At 39.2% G+C, this 13151-nt stretch overlaps 1 protein-coding gene across 4 annotated transcripts in view; it reads right to left on the bottom strand.

The window, feature by feature from the left end:
- Window positions 1–13151, bottom strand: part of A1CF (APOBEC1 complementation factor) — a 101743-nt gene that overhangs the window by 41945 nt on the left and 46647 nt on the right. For all 4 annotated transcript variants that reach the window (XM_072628929.1, XM_072628927.1, XM_072628928.1 and 1 more), the window contains 2 exons: window positions 3328–3462; window positions 59–189 (listed from right to left, as the gene is read on the bottom strand). In XM_072628929.1, coding sequence (XP_072485030.1) covers window positions 59–189; window positions 3328–3462 — 266 coding nt within the window. The remainder of the gene's footprint in view (window positions 1–58; window positions 190–3327; window positions 3463–13151) is intronic.

Raw genomic sequence — 13151 nt, 5'->3', positions numbered from 1 at the left:
CGATGAAAGGAAACCCTGATGGTGCAGTCATGATGACATGCAGTGAGAGAAGTCTTACCTAATTTCATAATTATTCAGTTGCTTGATGGCATTTTTGGCTTCCTGCTTGTTGGAGAATGTGACAAAAGCATAGCCTCGGTTATTTCCGTTAAAGTCCATCATCATCCGCATTTCATAGATTTTACCAAACTATAAAAATACAAAACAGAGAGAAGCCTTAACACTGAGTTGGGATCCCACATGATCCCAAAGTCCTTTCCATTCTCATCTTGGTATCCATGTTCTGGGGGACTGGTTCTTGGTTCAAGTCTGCTTTATGTCTGGTTCCTGATTCCTTCTATGCCAAGGTTAAAGCATTCTTTATCAAGAGATAGTGGTAATGGGGGTGGGTGGGATGGATTTGGGGGAGGAACTAGATACATTTCCAGATTTCTGGAGGGGCCTTAAAGTACACTCATCAGCAAAAGTCGTAGTTCCAGGAATTGACTGAGTCCTTCCCCCTAAAGATAGAATTTGAATCTCTGGAAATGCTGACTCTCTTTTTTCTTCTTTTATTTAGGAAAAAAGCACTGGATTTGGAGTTAGCAGTTCTACACTTGGATCCTTGCAATGTCTCTAATGGCCTGTATGACTTTGGTAAGACATATCACTCCTTTGGGTCTCAGTTTCCTCAGTGAGAAAACTAGGTTGATATAAACTGCCTGAAAGGGTCCCGTCCAGGTCAAAATCCTTGGATCCTATAATTTTCTTCTTTGTGAAAGGAGATAAAAATAACAAGAAATACAATAAGAAATACAAAGTATCAACCAACCATAAACTTAGAGAAAGGGACACCAACTTGGAGCACACCAATCAGAAATAGAACTAGAGTGGGGCTAGCAGAGCTTTGTCACAGAGTGCCAAATTTTGAGGCTATTGATTCTTACAGACCTTTGAGGTCCTAGAAAGAGAGCACCTCCCTAGCTCAACTCCAGTTCTCTATAGCAGCCTTCCTATGTTGATATTTCATGGTCTCCACCCCTACCCCCAACTGCCACAGTCTGTGGCACTTGCCCCAGGCACAAACATTCCTAGTTACAGTTGTGGTGACTTCTTTCTCTGACCTATTTCTATCCTTATTTCCATATAAAGCAAAGTTGCTAGTTGATGAAGACAGCTGTCAAAAGAACCAGCTGGGAGCAAGCCCCTATCATCTTCGGAAAAAAAATAACATTTAAAGTGTAACTTTAAACAGGCTAAATTAAACTTCTACTTGTAACTGCTTTGCATAGATACATGTATGTATATAAATATATGCATATTTCCTTTTACATAGATGCAATTAATTTATATACTGATTTGAGTCTTCTTCACATTACTTTGTATATTTTCACATTTCTTCATATTTTAATAGTAGTATTAGTAGTAGTAGTGAGGTCTTTGATTACATTGAAAAATCAGATTTTTAGCCATTTTATTTCTTATGTTCAGAATAAACCAAATAAAATAGTGCCCTCCAAGTCTCAGTTAAACTATATTATGCAGTTGCAAATAATGTTAATATAAGTATATTAGAACAGAATGTTCTTTTGGATAATTTTGACAATTTTTTTTTAGGATTTATTTCCCTTAAATAAAATTATTGGTCAAAGGGAATGGTTATTATGGTAACCACTGGGGATTTTTAACCAGATTATTCCCCACAACAATCCCACTAATTTGAAATTTTGTCAGCAAAGTATAAGAAATTCATTGACTGTTAGAGATGGAAAGAATCCTAGAGATCATCTTACTGAAACCCATAATTTGCTAACAGTAGAAAGAGTTCCAGAGAAGTTAAATTATTTACTCAAGATCACATAGTTCAGAATAGCCCAGATTCTCAGATGCCAGAGGCAGTGATCTTTCCACTCCACTCTCCTGAATTTGTTTCATCTAGCCCTGCTGACGTTGAGTTTAATTACCAATTTGATTGGCTTGAGTTGATATTTGAAATGGTTTCAATTTGTATTTTTTAATTAGAGAGTTTGAAGAGCTTTAAAAATGTTTGTAATGTATTTTGTTAATTGTCTATTTATAGCCTTTTTTTCCATTTTTCCACTAGTGATTTTATGTTTTCCTGGAATAGGATTGGTTCTTTGCATAATTTAATGTCAAATTTACTCGCCTTGCAATTGCCATAAATGTTTTCCATATCTTTGCTTTGTCTTTATCCAACTGTGCTCCTTATAATTAGTTCTCTGTCAGTCTTCCTATTTCTTTAATAGACATTTCATTTCGAAACATTCATTCAATCAAAAATAATTTATTTTTTTCTGGTATTGTTCATTTAATTCTTTTTTAGAATTTAAATTTATGGAATAAAACAAGCATCTCCATAACATAGCACAATAAAATAAGGAAATTTACAAAAAACATTTATGAAACCATTTTTTATGTCCTAGCACTGCTTGCTAACCTATAGAAATACCGAAAAAAAAAAAAAAGGAGTCTACCCTCAAGGAGCTAATATTCTAATAGGGAGACATTATGTAAATAACTATGCACAGCCAATATTCAGGAAGCATTTCTGACATAGTGTGCACCTAGTACCATGCTAAACTCAGATTAAAAAGAGAAAAATAGAATGCTCCCTGTCCTTATAATGATTACATTCCACTGGGGAGAAACATGTAAAGTGAATGCAAAATATATACATGTAATTACAAAACACATGCAGAGTAAATACAAAAATATGGGCTGGGGTAGGATGGTATTATGTGCAGGTGACATGAGATGACCCTTGATGGAATGTAGAGATTCTAAAAGGCAAAAAATAGGAGTGAGCTCATTCTAGATTTGGAGACAACTTGGCCAAAAGCATGGAGATAGGAGATAGAGTGTTGTTTGTGGGGAACATTAAATAAGCTATATTCATCAGATCAGAGAGTGAATGAAGGGTAATAGTTTGTATTGTCTGAGTAGGTACCATCCTACCTATCTACCTACCTACTACCTACCTACTGTGGAGGACTTGAATTACCAAACTGGGGTGTTTGTATTTTGTTCTAGTACTACAGGAGTTTACTGAGTAGGGGAGTGACAGTCAGATCTATGAATCAGGAATATCACTCTGCCTGCTGTAGGGAGGATGATTGGAAAAGGAACTCAACAGACTTAGCCAGGGGGCCCAAGATCAGGAGGCTGACATCTGAGCTTCAAGGGATACCTGTAATTAGGGATAATTAGGTGGACACTGGACATCTAGTGAAGAATAGGCTGGAGGGAGGCTCAGAGGAAAACAGTCAGCCCAGAGACTGGCAGAAATTAGATGAGAGTAGGTAGATTATAAAAGGGACCACAACTCACTTTTTCACAGAGTGGTATGAGTTCATCTTCAAAAAGGTCTCGGGGGAGTTTTCCAACAAAAATTTCACAGCCCCGTTCTGGGGGTGCAGCATCCCAGCCAGGGGGAGGTCCGCCATATTTTCTTTGTCCATTTTCCTGCAAGAGGAAGGAAGAAAGGAAAAGGAACATAAGTATAACATGCTTCATCTCAGTTTTCTTTGTAGATTGCATCACAGTTTGTAGCATATATTGTATTATTGCAAAAAGAAGACAGAGCATCCCATATAACCTCAATAGTTTGAGTTCTAACCCTAGTTTTATTATTTATGTGACTATAGATTCAGAACTAGAAGAGACCTGAGATATCACCAAGTCCATTCTCCTTATTTTACAGCTGAGGAAACTGAATTGAAGTAATGGATCTAAAGTCATGCAGCTATTAAATACTATCCAAGAGTTGGACTCATACAGCTAAGGTGGCCAAATGGATAAGACTGCAAGATCTGGAGTTAGCAAGACTTGAGTTCAAATCTGTCCTCAAACACCTTCTAAATGTTTGACCATGGGCAAGCAATTCGCTTAACTGCTATCTGACTGCTTTCCATATATAAAACAGAGATAATAACAAACCCTATTTCCCAGGGTTGTTTTGATGATAAAATGAGATGGTAAAACCATTTATTATACTATTTCAAGCCTTAAAATTTTATATAAATGGTGATGATGATGATGATGATGATGATAAGAATAGTGACTCTTATTCTTTGTACTTTGGCTCATGGATATGTGAAGGCATCATAATCGAGGCTTTAGTATAGATTACAACATAATAGATTTAGAGTTAGAAGGGATATTGAACATCATTTTGTCCAGTCTCTTCATTTTTTGGATGTGGAAACTAAGTCCTAGAGATGTTAAGTGACTTCCTCAGTGTCACCCAGGGATTAAATGGCAAAGGTCAGATTTGAACTGGATCCTCTGACTCCATATTTGGTGTTCTTTCCAATATATCATGCCATGTTTTGTTATTGTAATTTTTAAAACTCAATTTTATTTCATTTTTTCATGAAGTTCTACTTTCCCCCCCCTCCATCTCTACTACTCACTGTGAAATTAAAATAGCAAGAAGAATAAGACAAGAAACACCTTAATTACAAAAACGTGGTTGAGCAAAGCAAATTCCTACATTGGCTGTGCTCTCCCTGTCCTCTCTCCATATATCTCAGTCTACACCCAAAATGGTAGGCAGTATGCTTCAGGTTGAGTCCTGTGGAATTGTGGTCAGTCATTGTGTAGATCAGAGTTGTTGTTGTAATGGTTTACATTGCTCTCTTGGTTCTACTCCATTCTACATGAGTCCATACAAGTCTTCCCAGAATTCTCTGAAATCATCCCCTTCAACTTTCTTTTTATAATAAAATGATATTCCATCACATGCATGTGTACCATCACTTGTTCAGACATCTCCCCATCGATAGGTGGAAATTCCTTCAGTTTCCCATTCCTTGCCACCACAGAAAGAGTTATTGTGCCATATTTATAAATTTAACCAACAAACATTTATTTAAAAAATTCATTAGATGTTTAACCAGATATAAAGTATTGATATAGTACAGTCCCTTCCCTGATAGAATTTACAGGCTAGTACAGGGGTAAAACATCTCTCCTTTCTGTGCCTTGATTTTTCTATATAACAAGCAAGCAGAGATATAACTGGAGTGGAGTAACTGGACACCATCCCAAGGCATTTACAGTGATAATTTAAAGGGTTCTTACTGCCATTTCAGTCCAGAAGCCTACAAACCAATGGATTTAGAAAGATGACCCCAGGGCATTCACAGGGAGGATGTGAGGGGGAAGCTTTTTCCGCCAATTATCTCATAACAACTTCTCCAACAATAACCTAGATTCCATGCCCTAGAGTCCCCAAAACTGAACCATGGGCTCATGCTGTATAGCTCAATGGAAACAGAACCAATTTTAGTCAGGGGGCCTGAGTTTTAGAGGAGGTTGTTCTCCTTAATGCTTGAGTAATCTTGGCCAAGTCATTTGCCTGCTGTGGGCCTCAGTTTTCTCATTTGTACCATGTGGGAGTTGTACTAGATGCCTCTGAAGTCCCTTCTAGCCCTAGAACCTTTGGAATTCTTTAAAACAAAATAGACACAGTGGGTGGCTGAACTTTCGTATTGAGAATCACAGTTAACTCGTATTATTACGTATTTCCTCCAATTTTCAATAGTGGCACACAAGGAGAATATGTGATTTCATCAGTGGGGTCAACTCTCGGCATGAGATCTCCTCTCCAGGGAGAGCTCAATCCATTTCTGACTCCGTAAATGACATTTAGTCTTTAAAGAAACAAACTGACTTCTCTAATGCCACACAGCTAGGGAATGTGAAGGGCAACATCTGAATTTGAGCCAGTCCTTGGAGGTCTTCAAGTACAGAATATATAACTACTGGCCAGGAAACTTCTACTGACATGGGGTAGACTAGATGATCATGGTGCTCCCCCCAACCCTCAGATTCTGTCTTGAAAGCCAATCTTCCTGTCTCTAAGACTAGTATCATATCCACTGCGCCATGGTGACCGTAAGAAACTGGCATTAGTTGTTTAAAATCAAGGCACTCTAGCTACTAAATCATGCCAGGGCTTGTCCTAGTCCTGTTGACAGTTTTCTTATTCAGAGTATTGCTTTATGAGGTAATGAGTTAATGTGGTTTAGGTCAGGACTAATTATGATTTTAAAATACACTATGAAGTAATTATTTCAAATATAGCAGGGAACGGAGATAGGAATGCTTCTCAAGTTTTAATTTTAACTTTTGACTTCAGTGAAGCTGGATTCATTTCTGCTACATTAAATATTTAAGTTTTCAAATTTCTATACCTTCATTCTTTCTCTATATTTGTGTCTAATTAAAAAATCTCTATTTTGGTAACATGCGAGGTGATTTACTTTATACTAACCAGATACTCTTGGATGTTCAAAAACCTAGACTTATATGATAATTAGTCACAAATGATATTTTCAGAGTGCTGGTGATCTCATCTGAGTCTTATAACCTTGTGAGACAGGCTATAGATACTGTTATACCATTTTACAAAAAAATTGAAATTCAGAAATTGCTTAGGGTCATAATTAGTAAATGAAAGAAGCAGATTTGAACCCAGGTCTTCCTGACTGCAAGTCCAATACCTTAGCCACTATACTGTTCCTTTGGTGCCAACATTTAAAGAATTTTCAGTGTCAATTTGACATTTCTAGGTACAGTCCACAGAAACTCCCACTATTTACCTGAAGAAGCAAAGATATTTTATAGTACAAAATATCTCTCCATTTTATGAAACAATACAACATGTTTTTTAAAGCTATCAGCTTCCTAGGACATTTAAAATTGGATTGATAGATCACAAATCTAGACTCAGAAAAGATCTCAGGGATCATCTACTCTGAATTCTGCCCATCCCTACTCCCCCAGCCAAGGTTTACATGTAAGGAAATTGAAGGCCAAGGAAGCGAAGTCCCATTGATTTGTTGTTCTGCCGTAGTCACAAAACTTTGGGAGATACATGTGCTCATCGTGCACAATTGAAACACACACATATATTCCACAAACATTTCTCTTAATTCAGAGAATGAGCTGCTATTCTGAGCACATTGTTTTATAAGTCACTTGTTTAGGCTCAGCAAAAGCATCGCTTTGTCTATGAAAGGTTTCCTGATTCTCTCAAAGTTAACGTTTTCTTCCTTTTCAGTTTTCTTTGTATTAGACTTGGCTGTGGCCAGGTTGAATCTGCAACACTCCGCTCCCCATAACCCACCAAGTAGAATATATGTTCCAATGGTACAAGGATTGATTCTTTTTTATCCGTGTATTCCCCAAACGTGGCACAGTGCCTGGCATCCAGCAGGACTTAGTAAATGGAGGAGGAATTGAGTTGAATTTTAACATTCAATGAAGCATTGAGATAAACTGAGTGTGATTTTAGAGGATTTCAAAAACTTTCCCTTTTCCCCCTTCTCTTTCCCCTCTGCACCCTCCCCACCACCAGCTCTCCTCTCCTATTTTCCTCTAGTCTAAAATTCCATCCAGTGGTAGGTAACACTGATTTTCCACAATTGTCATCTTATTTGATTTATATCTTATGATCGTCTGAAATAGAGAGGCAATCAACACACTGGGCCATTCTCGACTTGCCCCAATGGCTAAAAACTGCACCACCAAAATGGTGTCATGTAGGTCTGGGAAAGTCCCTTGCCATTGCTGAGTTCCTTCCAGCCCAGTACATGGCCATAGAAGGTTTGATTTTCTTAGGAAAAGAAATGATTGGTTGGGAAGCCTCATGATGTCTCCTCCCCACTAAGTCCTGGTGTGGCTTCTCCTACCATCAGGAAAAAAGACCAGGGGATCCTTTGAGGTCGGTAAAGCCCCTGGCAAGCCCAAAGATGCTGCTAACTCAACACATGGTGGGGGAGAGGCGGTGTGCCACGTGAATGCTGTTTGGAATTTGCCAAGGCCTACGAAAGACAGGTGTGGAAAATGAGTCACACAAGGACAGAGAATAGCCCTCTGTTGCCCATGGACGACAGATGAGGCCTGGAACTTTGGGTCTTTGGGCCCTATTTTTATAAATCAGGGGATGTAAATAGCCAAAGCCAGTTTAAAACTACCTTTTACCAGCTAAAGTCCTTCTCAGATGACACATTCCCCAGAACAGGAGAGCTGTATTAATAGGAGGCCTAGCAGTGCTCAAAGAAAACTAGATATTTCTGCTTTTAAGGCAGGAATGTTCATTGAGCACTCAGAGGGGCCCAAGAAAGTTTTTGCCCTCTAACAGCAAATAAACAAGAGAAAGCTCTTTCACTCCAAGTAGGTTAACCATCCAAAATCTGAGGTCCCTTCAGTGTTTCTCATCTTCCCCCCTCAAGGGCTGCTGTTTTTAAAATTAGAGATTCTTTCTAAATAAAGTGGAAATGTTAAATATATTAGTAGATGACCTCTGTGTTAGAGAATAATAATATTGGTAACAACATTAATAATAGCTAGAATTTATATAGCCCTTTAAGAATGGTAAAGAACTTTACATGTGCTATCTTATTTGATTTCCATGACAACCTTGAGAGGTTAGAGCACTGAGGGACTTGCCCAGGGTCACTCAGCTAGTTAGTATGTGAGTCAGCATTTGAACTCAGGACTTCTTTAGTCAGTACTTACCCTGTATAACCTAGCTGCCCAACTTCCATCATGAGGCCATAATAGCTTTTAGAAGCCACTTGGCTCACCTTTTTGGTCTTAGACACAACTTCCTTTAGAAAACTAGTCAGATGATCTTTGATTTAGAGCTCAGAGGGCCTTTTGAGGTGATCTGATCACAGGTTTTTGGATTTCAACATTCAAGGGACATTAGAGATGATCTAATTCAGCCCTTTCATTTTGCAGATAAGGGAACTGATGCTCAGAGTGATTTGCTACATATAACCCAAGTGAGAAGTGTCATCAAGAAAATTGAGGTCTTGGTGACTCCACAGCCTGTCCATCCTGTACACATTCCTTGTACAGGGGAGCAGCCATGGCTTACTGAAGTTCGTGCACATAGAGTCAAGAATTTCCTTCTTTACTTATTCATACTTTTATGGATCTATATCTTTACTGGTGCTGGGACCCCTTCTACTCTGGCAGATCTATCTAATCAATTAGTCAATAGACACTTATTAAGTGCCTACTATGTACGTGTCAGGCTAAGCCTGGGGATACAAAAGAGGCATAAGGTGATACTTGCCCCTGGGGAGCTTATAATCTAACAGATGATATGCAGTTCATTCACCCTTTGATGTCCCACGTTATCTGACATCTGAATTGACTGTCTTGGATGGATAGTCTTCACTGAAGGTCTTCAAACAAAGGGTGAATGATTACTTAGGGTCATAGGTTTATAGATTCAAAGTTGGAAGCAACCTCATCGGCCATCTTATCAAATCCCCTTATTTGAAAAATGATGGAAGCCAAGGGATTTGACCAAGGGCGCATAGGTAGTCAATCATACAGGTGGGATTTGAACATAGATCCTCTGATCCCAAAGCCAGTAAGGACTTTTCCCACTACCCTTCAATTTTTGGGGTATGATATTTTAGAAGGGATTCTTGGTCAGGTATTGTCTATACTATATGCCCTCATTCAATAGTATTTGCTATGCGGCTACTATTGGCAAGATCCTGTGTGAGATACATTGCTGTTATACAGTAAAGAAAGGAAACCATGCCTACCCTCAAAGGACTTACATTCCGCAGGGTGGTGGAGGAACAAAATTGTCATAGATAAATGAATAAAATCACATACAAAGTACATGGCCCTTGGAACTTATTTTAGCTTGGAAATTCTGTGATTTTGTGCAATTATGTTTATATCTTTTTTAAAAAAAAATCCTCCACAGGGTGTGCTGTCAGGACATGGGGAGAATCTCCCTTAGTTTTTTTATGTTTTGGGTAAACCAGCATAGCTCTGGATCTGCCCACCTGTAATTCCTGTATCTTGATGAAGATCTGCCATATTTCCTTTTCTTCCCCTCTATGACCATGGTAATATTTTTATGTTATTTCTGTCACATAAGTCATTTTTGGCAATCCACCATAGACTACAGCCACCTTGTGCCTTTCTTCTACCTTTTGAGACCTTTATAAATGTTTATCTAAAGATGGTGATGTTCTACAAAGCACAAATTCCATGGTACAGAAATATTTTGGGATGATGATGATCTATATTATGGAACAAGATGTACAATGGGAAAAAAAATGGGCTGGTCACATGGTGCTAGGATAAGATTACCAGTAGGACAGTGCTTGTGATCCCCTGTCATCTTCCCAATGTCAAAGGGAAGTGAGGAAGGCCCCCAGAAAGTTGGAGGGACTCCTTGTGGTGAATTGGGGAGAGGGTGAGGATGAGAGTCCTTGGGGTGGGATATAATCAGTCTCACTGGAGGAATCCTCCATCATGGTGAGAACACAGATATCTTGGTACTAGAGTCTTGAGTATGTGGCATGAAGGGCATCCATGACACTCCCAAAAAGAGAGAAAGATGAAATGGACCATAAGGAGAAAAGTGGAAGTCAGGGATTTAAGAACAGAGGCGAGAGTGGAAGGAACCAGAGACTGTGGGGAAGGTGGCAACATTGGAGCTATCAGGCTGATTGATTTCACTGGGAAGCTTTGGCTAGGTTACAAGGCTGTGAGAGATGCAGTCAGTTCTAATCTATAGGAGGCAGTGAGATGAAATGGAAAGAGCCTGGACTTCGGTCAGCATTTCAACATTCACCTCTTACACTGTCTCTGTGATCTTGTGAAAGTAACTTAGCTATAGGTGACTTCTGCCACCTCTTCTGCTAAATGAGAGGGATGGAGTCCGTGACCTCACAGGTCCCTTCTGGCTCCAAATCTATGATTCTATAAACATATCAAACATTACACATTTTAGGTGGGTCTGCATCATATAAAGACTTCGTCCTGAATCTCACATAGAAGTCACATGGGTATGGAAATCAAGGCATGAGGGCACTAGTCCTGGCTTTGTCATTTAGCTGGCCTTGGAGATTTGGGTAAGTTCCCACCTACCTCCTGGCCCCTTTTGGCTTCTTTATCTGATAGATTGGGGGCTGGGATTGGGATGGGCAGACAACCTGTGATCCTAGGATCCAATGTAGTATAGTGTCTAGAGTCATTGAACCTGAATTCAAATTGGTTGGGACACTTGCTTCCTAAGGACCTTGGGCAAGCTGCTTGAGCTCTCTGGGCCCATGTTTTAACATGTTTACCATGAGGGGATTGAACTAGTATAATTAATAGTATCTTATTATATTAACTCCTTCCCCTGCCTAGATCTCAGTTTCTTCATGTGTAACATGAGAGGCTTTAGGCAAGACCCTAAGGACTCATTCATCTCTAATGATCTAGGACAGCAATATTACATGCTATTTATAACATAACTGAAGGCTTCTAAAACACTTTGCAGATTTATGGTTATCTCATAGAAAAGAAGTGCTGCTGCAGTGGCTAAAACACTGGACTTGGAGTGAGGGAGATCTGAGTTCAAGTCCAGTCTCAGATACTTACTAGCTGTGTGATCCCAGGTAAGTCACTTAACTTCCCTCAACCTCAGTTTCCTCATTTATAAAATAGGCATCTACTTCATTGGGTTATTATGAGGATCAAATGCAAACCATAAGGTGTTATATAAACTCCTGTTTTTAGTTTATTTTCTTATTAGTTTATTTTTACAACAACCTCCCTGAGGTAGACATTTTTATCACTACCACCCCCTTTTTAAATTTGGGAAAATAGAAGCTCAGAGAGATTATTTGCATACAAGTACAAAGTGTCTGAGGTGAGGTTTGAATCTAGGCATTCCTAATCTTACCTATCTGGAACTCTTTCCTCTATGCCATCTTGCCCCTATGCCTCTTTCCATCACTGGACCTTAGCATTCTCATATGTGAAATGAAGGAATTGGACCAAAGTCAACAAAGATTTATTGTTTCCTGCTATGAGCCAGGCACCGTGTTTGGTGCTGGAGACAGACAAACACAAAATAGTCCCTGCCCCCTATTGGGGGAATAAGATGTATAAAAGCCATTAAATACAAAGTATTTTCAAGAGGGAAAGAGCACTGGAAACCTGGGCAGGGGGTCAGGGAAGTCACTGTGGCCATACTTTGAAGGACAAAAGATACTCTTAGGCAGAGGCAAAGAAAGAAGAAATTCATTCCAGGTATGGGAACTACTTGGGCAAAGACGTAAGGGCCAGAGATGAGATGTCATGTATAGGAAATAAGGAGGAGTCAGTCTGACTGGAGAAGAGAATGCACGTTGGAGGAGCAATGTGTCATTAGCTGGGAAAGGTTAGTCAGAGTTGTGTGTTGGAGGGCTTCCAGAGCCATGTTGATGATTCAATATTGTGTCTTGGAGGCAGATTTGGGGGATGGGGTGGGATGTTCAGATCTGGGATTAGGAATATAAAAGATCCTCTCCAAACTCCCTCCCTGTTTGAAACGCCAGAGTGGAAAATTGTGAAATCCATGCTAAGATTCTGTAGTGCAAATGAATGATTATGCTCATTTTATACCTAGAGAGGCTCATAGTTTAAGACCTTTCCCCTTCATGTGAGGTGCTAACATCATAATTCGAACTGACTCTGAATCAGCAAAAAGAGAGCATTGGATTTGCATTCATAAAACCTAGACTTGAATTTCCACCTTTGCCACTTGCTGCCCTGTAGGACATGAGGGAATTGATTTCATTTTAAACCTCAGTTTCCTCACAGGGATAATTAACACCTTTCAAAGAGGTGAAGCATGATCACACAACTAGTCACTTTCAGAAGTTGGGAATGAACCCAGATGTTCAGGATACCAGGCTGAGCACTGCCCAGTGGGAAATGCTACCTCTTCTAATGACCAAAATGAAAATGGCAAATTCAAGAATCTTCCTGGAATACAATTAATATTACTTATCTGTGGCTGAATTAATGGAGGACTAAGCAGTCACTTTCTTTGTCTTCCTCTGGTGTTTTCATCAGGACTGTGCTGCTTTTGAGTGCTAGCGATTTCATTCTTGAGCTGATACCTTTGTAAAGATGGACTTTCAATGTTTTCTTTATTGTTGCTTGTTGCTGTATTGCAAAGCCTCATTGTTGAACACTTCCAGAGGTCAGGAATGGGTTTTTTATTGACCTCTGCAACTGGCAAAAGCTTCCTACAATTTATGAAATTTATGGCTATATCCTAGGGATTACTAGTTAGAAGGATTTTGTTGTTGTTAGTAGAGAACCTCTCAGAACAGTAAAGGACTCCA

Source organism: Notamacropus eugenii, chromosome 1 (assembly GCF_028372415.1).
Source record: "Notamacropus eugenii isolate mMacEug1 chromosome 1, mMacEug1.pri_v2, whole genome shotgun sequence".
Lineage (NCBI taxonomy): Eukaryota > Metazoa > Chordata > Mammalia > Diprotodontia > Macropodidae > Notamacropus > Notamacropus eugenii.
This window is presented reverse-complemented; position numbering and strand designations above follow the sequence as displayed.